Source organism: Vicugna pacos, chromosome 10, assembly GCF_048564905.1.
Source record: "Vicugna pacos chromosome 10, VicPac4, whole genome shotgun sequence".
In the NCBI taxonomy this organism is placed as follows: domain Eukaryota; kingdom Metazoa; phylum Chordata; class Mammalia; order Artiodactyla; family Camelidae; genus Vicugna; species Vicugna pacos.
Genome location: NC_132996.1, coordinates 62635056 through 62648116, shown reverse-complemented (window position 1 = coordinate 62648116; position 13061 = coordinate 62635056). Strand labels below are relative to the sequence as shown.

Sequence of the window (13061 nt, the reverse complement as noted above, 5' to 3'; positions counted from 1 at the left end):
AGATGACAGACTCAAAACCTGCTGCAGGGGCTTTGGGAGAAAACTGGGAGCCACTGAAATGGTCCAATAGTAGGCAAATGTGTTTAAATAAACAATGAAAAAATTAATGTTTGAGAAATGTGGATTAAGCTAGCCCTGTGTTCTGTGAGCAATGAAAATATAGATTAAATCTCCCCTCTCTAGCTGTTAGTAGCAGCTTTCTAGTCTTTGTCATTAAGCATTCAAATGGCATGTATATATTAATACACATATGTATTAAAATGATATGCATGAGTTGCAAACTCAAAACCATTTTCTGTGTAATTGAAAATTATAAAATTATTACATTTATTTGAAATGCATACATGCGCATCTCTATCTCTGTCTCTCCATCTGTGTGTCTACCTGTCCATATCACAGTTATCAGTTGTGTAGGGTAACCCCCATGTATAAATTGCTCCCTCAAGTTTATTAGTAGAGTTGGGACAAGAACTCAGGTCTTTAGACTCAGAGAAGGAAGGGAGATGACAGGCATGCACCTGCCATTTATTATTACCTTTTGTATGTTGTTTAAGAGTTTAAAAGTCTCCAAGTTTTGTAAAATTGTCCTTATTTAATTGGTAACTAACCTGGTGAGAGCCCACACATAATACAGCGCCATCCTCGGACTACAAGGCGTACGTTCTTCTCCCAAGGATGCATTGCCTAATGGGTTCATTGTGTTCTAAGAAGCTATTCCTTACCCAGTAATGACCAACTTACCCAAGATCTGCCCAGTATAACTGCATATAATCCCTGCTACTGGCAAAATGGTCTATGATGTTTCAATTATTTTGAGTGTGTTTATTTAGAATGTATGATGCCTCTGGGATTCTATCCTTGAATTACATTGAATTACATTATCATTATAAATATTTAGACAGTTGGAAAAAATATAATGAGGTCTCATAGGCTTAAAAAAAAAAAGGTCCCTTAAGAATTAGTCTTCAGAGATCAAACCAGACTTCAGGTCATGTTAAAACAGTGACATTGAAAAAGTTAGGATACAATACTGTTCTCTTGAATAAAGAGAATTTGTTAAATACATCAATATGGAACAGTTTTGTATTTTCATATTGTTTGAAGAAACTAACAAATCAGGAAAAAATACTTGTGCTACGCATCTTTGGTTTTCATGTGGGATATTGTTAATGCACCTGGAGACTTCTGAACTGGGGATGCTGGACGGAAGGACAGGCTGTGTTTTTGTCCTGTAACTAGTTACATAAACAGGTAATAGCTTTCATGCAATTCTTCATTTGAGAAACAGGAAAACTGGCATAAATTCCTATGGACCAGATAATTATTTTTAATGCATTTTCATATGAAACATGAAGGAATGGGCATAAGTTCGTATGGTTACTTTTATGTCTGAAATCTCATTCTAAGTAAAAATCTATAGAAAATTTTATTGTACATTGAACAGATATGTAGAAATCACATATGAGGAACAGGCATTCTAATATTTTTAAGAGAAAAAAGTGAAGAAAATTTCATTTTTTTTATTCAAGTCACTTTCTTAACTTCATGAACATAAAAACCTGGTTTCTATTAATGATCGCTTTTTTCAAGGCATCCTTCACCTCCTTGTTCCTGAGGCTGTAGATTAAAGGGTTCAACATGGGAATGATCACCGTGTAGAAGACAGAGGCCATCTTGTCTGTGTCCAGGGAATGGTGAGAGCTTGGCTGTAAGTACATGAAGATGAGGGACCCGTAGAATATGGTGACTACCAGCATGTGGGAGCTACACGTGGAGAAAGCCTTGTGTCTCCCCTCAGCTGAGCGCATCCCCAGGATGGCAGAGATGATGTACACGTAGGAGACAAAGACAACCAGGAGGGAAGAAATGAACTTGATACCAGCACAGACAAAGATCCACAGCCGCTTGGTGTGAGTGTCTGAGCACGTCAGCCTGAGGAGAGGCATGTCATCACAGTAGAAATGGTTAAGGATGTTGGAGTGGCAATAGGAGAGGCGAAAGGTGAGGAGGGTATGGAACAGGGCGACCAGGAAGCTGTAGCTGTAGGGGGCAGCCACAAGCTGGATGCAGATTCTTGGGGACATCACAGCCGTATAGAGGAGAGGTTTACAAATGGCCACATAGTGGTCATAGGCCATGGAAGCTAGGAGCAAACACTCAGCTGTCAGGCAAGCCAGGAAACAGCCTAACTGAGCCGCACACGCGTTGAAGGAGATCACATTCTGTTGGTACAAGAAGTTCCCCAGCATCTTGGGTGTGATGACAGAAGCATAACAGAAATCAACAAAGGCCAGGTTGCTAAGAAAGAAGTACATTGGTGTGTGGAGTCTTGCATCCATTCTAATGACCAGGATCAGACCCAGGTTGCCTACTACTGTGAAGAGGTAGACGGAGAAGAAGAGCACAAAGAGGGGCATCTTCAACTCCTGACGGTCTGTGAGGCCCACGAGAATGAACTCTGTCACCTGCATGCAGTTGATCCGGGTCATTTGTCTTCAGTATGTCTGCATGAAGAGAGGAGAATTACATCCAGCTTAATTAAATTAAATTTGAATTGTAATATCCTTTAAAGCCACTTCATTTTTAACAGGAAAATGCTAATATTAAAATCATTAGCATCCTTGGAGCCAGGGGATGGGACAAATATCAAAAAGAAATCTTTTGTAGGAAAGGCACATTGTGTTCCCCAAAGTCGATTGCATTTAACGTTAAGAGCTGTGGGACATGATTCAGTCCACACTGGCTCTCTTTTCAAAGCTCTTGACTTTATATAATTCAATTTTACCATCAATTTTTCAAAATTTTGAACTATTGTTTTTTTTAAAAAAAAAAATCCTAACATTGGTAATATAAAGGAAATTGAATCTTCTGCAGTGACATTACCCAGACAGACTTGCCCGTGTGATACAAACTCCACATTGCTGCAATGCTATATTCAACTGTTGTATACCCTACTTATTGCCAAGAAGTCACCATACGTGACTACAGAATCTTCATAATTGTGTTAATGCAAATGCTGGAAATAGGTAACTTTACGAAAGATGCTAATGCATGCTTTACAGGCTGTTTATTTACTTTGTTTCTTATATGCCCATTCTGTAGATGGAGAAAGAAGTCTGAGAGATTATGCACCTGCAGTATGCTCAGACAGCCAGTCTCTAGCACAGCTGGGATTCAAACTTGTGTTTTTCTGAGGCAGAACCCACCCACTATTAAGTTCTCAATACTCCCGATTTATTCCGTTGGTGCATTGCCTAGATTTCGCCAAGCGTTTCTTGACAGTGTTTCACAGACATCTTTCTATGTAAAGCATCAACTGAACTGATCAAATTCAATGAAAACCTTCACATTTTAAAAACATTTTGCTTATTTAAAATAAAAGTGATATTTACTTTCTAATAGAATTATATCGATGTACATGGCTCCTAACTAAAAACATACAGATTTGGATTATTTTCATATTAATTTTCATGTTTTTACTGTACTATTTTTGTGAAAGAATTTCAATCTAAAATGGAACTGGAAGATAGAAAGTGGAAAATCTCATATATGCCCTCAGGCAAACAAAAGGTAAGAACTGGTGAGGAGTGACAGGCTGATTTCCCTTAAATGCCTGATGTACCGAACACTGAAACTTATCCAAGAATCTCTCTGCATCCTTGAGCCCATAAACTTGCTGCTTGGACTTGTGAAAAATTCAGAAACAGCCAGAGCAAAGTAAATGAATAGTAACTGGTAGAAGTTTACCATGAACACATCAAGGATGGTCTCTGTTTTTTTGTTTTTGTTTTTAATTTAAGTTTAAATTTAATTTTTTTGGAGAGGCCACCCTGATATGAACTATGTTTGTTTTAACCGAATCTAATTGAACTCCCCCTTGTTTATATCCACTCCATTAACACAGCCTACCCTAAGCCCTCAATGGATTTGTTTGCAGCTTGTTAGAGTTTATGTTTCCCAAATTACAGCTCAAACTATTCCCAAACCAACTCATTTTGTACAATTTCAAGCTCACCTCAGTTTCTCTCTTTTTTTTAGGTTGACATTTGAAATGGATTATCTTCATTTATTTTACCTATCCTTATGGTCTGATGTTTGTAATTGAGATATAAACCTCAATATAAGCTTTAATTTAGGATAGAATAAGAGAACTAGAAATGAGTTTCGTTTATTGCTATACATTTTCTTTTAGTAAATCCCATAAAGTCTTCTGTCATATTTCTCTCTCTTTCTCCACACAAAAATTTAAAAAGTCTTAAGAAAACATAAATTGCTCTGCACATTCTAGAAATTAGACTTGCAGAATCATCAGCCTATGCATTCTGATCCTTACCTACTCATGCTACATTAGAAGCATTTATTTTATCATGTTGATAATGATCTTTTATATCAAAAGACAGTAGGGCACACTATTAAAAATATGAGACTAGAGTTTGAATCACGGCGATGTCATGCACTAGTGAGTGTGCTTCTTAGTGAAATTACTCAGGTTTTCTTGGTTTGTTTACTGAAAAATAAGAGACACACTCCTTCTTAGAGAGTAAATGTAAAATTTCCATTTGAGTTCACTTATACTGTTGCATTTGTGAGAAAGAAATACTACGGAATTTCTCTAATGAACACTTGCTTTTGGAATGACAGAAAACTATTGAAAAATATTGTTTCATTGGTATGTATACCAAGAGGGATACAGTAGAAAGAATCCTGAATAAAATTGGGAGACCTATATTTAAATGGCTCCATCACCCTCTAGTTACATTAATTTTAGCATGTCAAAAATTCCATGTGTCCTTCAGTTTCACAATCTGTAAATGCTGCTATTTTATATCTAAAAAATGCAAAAGATAAAATAATGTGTCTGCACATAGCATACACAAGTAGACTTTCAAATAGAAAATATTGTGTTAAAATTGCTCCCTGATCTATTAAAAGGGAGATGTACAGTGAAGTCAGTGTAATCACTTTTAAAATTCACTGGTAGCGGGGTAGACAGTGCTTATTAGTCAGGGTAAGATACTAGAACATGGAAATTACAGAACAAGATGCAGACAATCCTTAACTGTTGGATGCAGATATCTATAGTTTAAGATTTATGTGCAATTTACATGTTAAACTAAAGACATAGAAGAGTGTCTCATTTTTATTTTTAGCTCTTCAAATAGTCTCAACAAAGAATAAATTAACAAAAGAATATATAGCCTAGCTGATATGTTTTCTTATGTCAGGAAACAGATAAAAAGATACATCAGGAGAAGGTAGATGTTCTTCATAAAGCATGGACGTCAAAATCAAAAATAATTTTTAACTGGGTCTGTATGCAAGTGTCTACAACTTTCTATGGGAAGAGGACAATCTCTGATGCCATTGATCAGTATGTGAGATGAGTAGGTCAGCAAGGTATTTAAAAGCCTAGTTAGTGGTCCCACAAATATATAAATTACATTTTGAAATAATTAAGCAACTGTTTAATTAGAAATTTGGCTTACAAGGCCCATAATACCAGCTAAGACTCCTCTGTTAGCAGCAGCTATAAGAACTTCAATATGCCATTTCATCTTATCTTAAAAATAGTGCATGCAAATGTATGCAAATGTATTTGAAAGTATATTATATATGATCTTTTACCATCTAACCCATGATATTTTATCTTCAACTTCCACTTACATCTCTTCTCTTCTGCCACAGCCAACACATAATGATCTAATTAGAATAATTGTTTTGTGGTCCTCGGTTACAGTAAGAAGACTGTACATGCGTCCCTGCTTCATATGTTCTTTTTCCTGTCCTCATTTCTACCAGGTGAATGGTGAATGAAAGGTTGAAGGAAAAACTCCTGTTTATCCTTCAAGGCCTATCAAAATCCCACCTTTCCTGTAAAGATCTCCCTTACTTCCAATTCCCATGCTCTGTTACCTACCAGTTTTCATTTTTGCATTCTGGAAACATTTTATGCATAAATTATTTGCACATCATTTGTGGTTTCCATCTGTTTCCATATTTGTATTTTGGAGAGACTAGACTCCATGGGTAGAAACCTTGACTTTTTTATTCATTTCCTAATGTAGCCCCTTCTAGATGCTTGGTAATGGAAAATTAAAGATTAATTTTGGTAATAAAATTTCAATTTATTTCTCCTGCTCATAATTAATGTTCTTTAGTTATCTCAAATATATTAAGGGATGTAGTGATGACAGTTTTAAGGTGCTCACTTCTCATTCTGGGTAAAATGACTAGCTTTTGCAAAAATGAAAACAGTTTAGACATAGTTCACAATCAATTAAGTGCTTGACTTGTCCAAATGATTGAATAGATTCTATCTTAGAGATCACAAATTTTTACTCCAAACTAATAAAATGTATATCATATAAGAGCACCTACCTATACAGCTGAAATAAAATTAGAAGAAACACTCTTTACCCTCGTTTCTAAAATGCCACCCAAAAAGTTTTATTTTAAAATCTATTCTATTCTAGTTGATTTTAAAAATTCAGATTTTTGTCACAATTTTTAAAAACAATCTTCAAAACTACCTGGGTAGAAGGTGTTCCTATTTCTTCTCCAGGTGGGTTTGTGCAGCAGCAAACGGCAGGGTTTTATCAATGACCTACCCCGAGGGATCTTACTGAGGGTCTGACATAAGATTATCAGGAAAGTTGCAGACCACACCCCAGAGGGAGCCCACGACCTGCTGGAGATCAATTAGCATCATTCTCGTGTTTGAGGAACCTCACAACTACAGCTCTGCCTTTAGTATGACATTATTGCCCTAGCATCCCCTCATTTTTGAGCTGCTATCATTTACTGATTGCTGTCTTAATTGTTCATAATATTTTTGCTCAACAACAGGATTTAAGTCTATCCTTGAAAAAGATAAGAAACTTTCCAACAGCATATCTTTCAAAGAACTAAATATCTAACTCTTCCAAGGATCTGTTTCTGAACATGTTGAGACATGACCCTCTTTGGCTTACTCTTTGAAATGCTCATGAAATATTCATTTCCTCTTCCAGGTTATCTCTATCCATTATTCCTTAATTTCCTTGGTGAGCTCTTCTAGAGAGCACTCTTCCAGATTGATTTCTTAGCCAATCTGTGTCCATAGCAAGGGGGTGCAGAAAGAATTTTATTTTAAAACTTATTAAGAAACAATGCATCTGCTATGAACTCAACTGTGTCCTCCCAAAATTCACAGGCTGAAGCCCTCCCTTCCACTGTGATGGTGTCTGCAGATGGGCCTTTGGATACCTCCCAGAGGAGGCTAGGGTTAGATGAGGTCATGAGAATGGGGCCTTCATGATGGAATTAGCGTCCTTATAAGGAGAAACACTAGTGTTCCCTCTCTCTCTCTCTCTCTCATTCTACACTCCCCTCCTAACCCCCCACCCCTACCACGCGCACTCACACAGAAGCACTCATATGAGTACACAGTCAGGTAGCAGCCATCTACAATCCAGGAAGAGAGTGCCTACAAATAACCAAATTGTCCAGAATCCTGATCTTGGACTTTCCTGCCTCCAGAACCATGAGAAAATAAATTTCTGTTGGTAAAGCCTCCCAGTTTTTAAAAACAGTATTTTGTTATGGCAGCTCAAACTAACAAAAACAGCATCTTTAAAGAAACAAAATAATCCTCAGTACTGAAAAGGGTTTTATTGGGTTGGTGGGGGGAGGGGTAGGAAAAGAATTATGGAATTTTTTTCTTTTTCCAATGTAGTACATTTTCTGTTGTCTTCTCAGCAATTGAGGGGGTCCCGCATTTAATTGAAGGTGCACCAAATACTTCAGATATATCTCTGAGAGCTTTCAAATAGACAGAAGGTGAAAAACACAAATTAACTTATATGTAGTGAACTAAAAGGCATAAGTGAAAGGAGGATCAGTAAGGCATTTGATGCAAACCCTGGGGTCCAAAACAAGGGGAAGTTTGCATCTCTAGGCATTGCGGATTTGATGATGGATAAGCAAATGATAGTGAATATGGTTTGTGAAGAAACAGCAGGGGATTTACCTGTTTCATATACTGACTTTGAATATACAATTTACTGTGTAGTTTTCTATGAAACAAATTTCCAGTGATAACAGTGGGCTTCAATATAATGGCCGTGGGAGGGTCGGTGTGTTAGTGTGTGACACTGTACATGATGCATTAACACATGTGGTTTATTGAACAGGAGGAAGCAGCAAATCCTTACATCTCACAGCTTGGCATGATCGCAGTTTGTCAGTGTTAATCAGGATAAATATACTAGCATGAAATATGCTTAAGATATGTGAGTATTCTGTGAATATGCAGTACTTAATGTTGTTTTAAATGGGCAAACATACTTAATACAGATGGAAAAATGCCATGGTTTTGTTTATGTCTTGCTGTAAAATGGCATGACTTGTACTTGGTACAGGGATGTTGGAAAATTAACTAAAAATCTTCTATATAAACTCATGCATACGAATAAGTTAGCTTGAATTTGAATGACAATAAAGAGCAGTTATTAGCCACAAATTGTTAGGATTGTGTTTCTATGTTATTTCAACATGAGTATTTTATATATCATCAGAGGCTCTTCCCAGAGAATGTTTTATCTTCTCATTTCTTAAACTTTAGGAGAAAGAGTTCAATTCAGTTGATCAAAGCTTTGGGGAGGGGACAGTATTTGACTAGGAGATGCATTCAGGGAATTTTTAAGATGAAGAAACTGTTCTGCATGTTATCTAAGTTACTTGACTCTATGCATTTTTGTCATAAAATTCATAGAACTGTTTATTACAGAGGCTAAATTGTGTATACAAACTAATAAAAGTTAAGTAGATTGTTAGCCAATACCAGTGGCTGGCAGAATGCTGGCCACACTATGGCAAATGTGTTTAATTCTGTTATCAATGTATGACATAATCACACTCAAGTGGGGAGATTTACTGACCTAAGTAACTTGGAAAATGGTGCTTTGACTAGAAAGTGTAAAATTATAGGCAAAAGAAATTGAATACAAACTTTACATTCTAGTTTGTAAATTTGTTTCCTGGGAGGGTTCAAGTTAACTCTGAAATTACTGTACATATATGTTGAGTTTGAACAAGTAATTAAATAGCTTTTAAGTGGTAGGATCCAGGTTTCTCACTGCTGGAGAGGAACTTTACAGATAAGTATGCAATTGAAGCTAGAGTGAATTCTGTGGCCCTGGGTTAGGTTAGGAGTGATATCAGAATAAATTCACATTTATCCTTACATATATATACACACAGTGTTCTCTTCAACTCTCCCCTGGAAAACATTCCTCAACATTGTGTTTTTCACTTGTATAAAGAAAGTTTGGGAGTCTCCCCAACCCCCCACCCAGCAGATCTTTATGTGAAAACCCAGGAGAAGCTGAAAGTTGTCATAGCATCTCCAGTGAGAAAGTACCATTGGGACTCATTTATTTCACGTTCCTTTTTGAGTTGTCACAAGAGAGTGATCGGTGAGAACTTGGGAATTGAGCCTCTATAAATAAACTAAATGTGTTAATACAGTTATTTAGAAACTTCTTTGTATTGGGAATAAATTATGACAAAAATTATGACAAATGGGGCTCATAGAAACCTTGGATTCCCAAACATGTCTTTAAAATTAACCTCATTTCAATAACATATTTTTAATCAGAACTTCACAGCAGTTTTCACAATTTCATGTTTTCCCTAGCAGCATTATTAAAGAAAATTTATCCTTAACAGTTTGAAAAGAATAACATTTTCTAACCATTGTTGGCTGTCCAGATTTCAAATTTTCCAAGAGACAAAATTTATTTTTTTAATCTTAGATTTTACAATTTTCAGCCCATAGTGGACTCATAATCCTCATGAGTGATACTACACTTAATGAAATTTACAATTGCTGGTACAAATGGACATGAATGTTATAAGGAATGGAGGAGATTTAGTTATGGTTCAGGAGTAACAGCTGGTGAGAGAGATTTCCCTTGGCAAAGTAGAATTTCTAGGATGCCTATGAGAAACTGAAAACCAGAAAATTACTGAACAGCATGGGATCATAGATCATATTGAACCCCAGCGTTTTCAGACAGTGCTTTAAAAATAAGCTGGTTTTGTGGTGAAGACTCAAGTGGTTTCTGAGTCATCTGAAGTCAGCTGTGTAGAAAATGTGTTAAGAAGAACAACTGGACAGAGATTTGTGTCTATCACCTCATTCTCCCAGAGTAATGGTAGCCTTTAGTGGTCATTGCTATTAACATTAAGAATTCGTTTTTGAGCAAAATAATTCTGTAAAAAAATTAAAGCCATATACCTAACACAATCCCATTATTTTACCAACGAGAAAATGCACACCTTAAAAGGGAAACAGTAAATTTCCGAAAGTAATTCAGCTAGTGGTTCTATCTTAAGTCAAGTCCATACCTCCCAACATCCACATCTATTCATTTGTCTTCCTTCTCCCTCGGAAAAGGGACCCAGAATTTTGTGACTAAGAGCAAACTAGGTCTGATTAGATATTCAAAAGAATTCTTCAGACTTCTATTTTCCAAGTTTCGTATTTTAAACTTCTAAGCCAATTTTGTGATAGGAAGAGGTGCTGAAAGTAAGATTCAGCAGGTTAAGAAAGGTTAATGAATGCCAAACTATTTTAATGTTTTAAAATATATGTTTATCATCAAAATGACATTGCTTGCTGGAAGATTACACAAATAATGTATTGCATAGAAATTATAATACCATCTTAAGTTGAGTTCACCCAAAAGGAGACACTGAGTCAATGATTTGTGTAAATGTGATTTATTAGGAATTGTACCCAAAATAGTTATTGGGATGAGAGGTGGGACCTAAAAAAAGAAGTAATCCAAGCCACGTTGTAGAGTCAACATCCTATGATAGAAATTTAGGTCAGATTCCATGGAAGAGTTCTAGACAAAGGGTGAATCAAACTTCAGAATTGCTAAGAGTGAGCAAAGGAGATTGAGTATTTATAGCTGACTCTTATACAACTCCTAAACCATAAATGTACGAGTTAATCTCCGTATAACTTAGAGTTTGTCCTCCATATCAGCAGTTCCTCTGCATTCCCCAATTCAGCCAACCACAGACCTTGTAGTACTGCTGTATTTACTACTGAAAAATATCCATATGTAAATGAACCTGTGTAGTTCAAACCTGCATTGTTCAAGGGTCCACTGTATACTCCTGTGTACATATCAGTCATTGACTAAGGGCTGTCCCCCATGGAATGTAAATTTCCAGTAACTGGCATGCAGGCATAACTGCTTCCTGAAGCAGTTCTCCAACAAAGAGTTGCAGGCACTGCTTCTTAAGAGGGGAAATGCACCAGGAGCTGTATACAAATATGGTATAGAGGTCTTCTGAGGCAGCAGTTATCAAAGTGCAGTGCTGGACAAGAAGCATCAAGAAAACTTGTTGGTCTGCCAACTTGGGAGCTTCTTGGGAGAAACCTAAAACTGGCCACCTATACAAGAAGGGAAAGGAGAGACCAAAGGAAGAGGCAGGTCATCCCAGATTGGTTGGTGGCAATTTTAATAAGCAAAGGAATGTGCATATGAGACTTGACTTCTGGTGGCCAAGAAATGAGTAGATCTCTGCATCTGCTCACCAGAATCTTAAAAGTTTATATAGAGGATTAACTTGGTTCACTCACGTATAACGTCCAACAATATCTTACCCTCTCAAGGCTGCCTCCTTAACAATATCTCCCACTGTGGGAATGGTGGGCAGAACAATGTACACTCCAAGGATAGGGCATGGGGGATGGTGAGGACCCTCTGATTGCCCAGATTCAGCTCAAAGGTCAACCTGTGGTCACATCCTCTCAATGACCTCCTCCAACACTTGGGAACTGCAGTTAGCTGTTGGAAATGCAAATTCTTTGGCTCCACACCAGACTTACTGAATCATAAACTCTGGGAGTTTGACCCAGCCATGTCTGTTTTAACAGTCCCTCCAGATAAATATACTAAATATTCCAATTGCAAGGCAGAAATATTCAGAGTTTATTAAAAAGGCAAAAATCCAACTATTGGCTTTATATGAAACATAACTGATACTCAGACATAAGTAAATTGAAAGTAAAAGATTGGAAAACTATTCTGTGCAATAATAACTATAAAAGAGCTGAAATACTTATATTAAAGGAAGAAAAAATAGACTTTAAGAGGAGAAATGCTACCAGAATAAAGAAGGACATTTAATAATAATAGTAAAAAAAATCAGTAAATTTAACAATTATAAATTTAGGAACAACTAACAAAGTCATCCCCAAATGTATGAAATAAAAACTGACAGATGAGAAAACATAATTCAACGGAGGATTTAACAGCACTCTTAATAATTGATGGAACACCTAAAAGGAAGACCAACAAGTCTGTGGAAGACATGAGCAACACCGTCCACCAGCTCAACCTGAATGAAATCTGTACAGTTGTTAGGAAAAAATTGTTCAGGGCAGACTTACTCAACCTTGGCACTATTACCATTTTGGACTGAATAATGTTTTGTGAGGGACTTTCCTGTGCACTGTGGGTTATATATGCATCCAGCTTCAACCATCTAGGTAAAAAATGGTCTCCCTTTACACCATCCTGTCCTGGTGAAAATCAAGACTGTTTCCAGACATTTCCAAATATGCCCTGGGGGTAAATCATTCCACATTGAAACCACTGGTTCACAACTGTCTTTTAGTATTTAACTGGGAATATGCTATTAAAAAACTCTTTAAAATATATCATTAAAGCACTCTTACAATCTTAAATTTGGTGTTCAAGATGTCTCAGTTTTGTCTACTCTTGTCCAGTTCCTCATTGTATAGCTATCAGATGAGATGATGAATTTTTAAAACATACACATTTTTTTAATTTGAGAAACGACATGACACAAATTCTTATGGTAATTTCTACAAATGAATTATAATTCTAAGTCAAACTCGATTGCTAAGAATTCAGAGAATGATTTTACTTTATAGTAAAGAAATTTTTATTGAAAACCAAAGAAGATCAAGATACTCTACTAGTTTTAATAATTAAGGGGAAAAATCATTAAAGAAAGCCCACTTTTGTTTAATTAAA

General features: G+C 36.4%; 1 protein-coding gene across 1 annotated transcript; it reads right to left on the bottom strand.

Annotated features, from left to right (window-relative positions):
• Window positions 1–1529: 1529 nt before the first annotated feature.
• LOC102545457 (olfactory receptor 8U9-like) lies at window positions 1530–2489 on the bottom strand. Its single transcript, XM_031673691.2, has one exon. It carries the CDS (start codon window positions 2487–2489, stop codon window positions 1530–1532), a length of 960 nt encoding a protein of 319 aa, XP_031529551.2.
• Between the last annotated feature and the right edge of the window lie 10572 nt (window positions 2490–13061).

Excerpts from the sequence above, each read along its gene's own strand:
- LOC102545457 (XM_031673691.2), bottom strand. The coding sequence starts at position 2,489 with ATGACCCGGATCAACTGCATGCAGGTGACAGAGTTCATTCTCGTGGGC.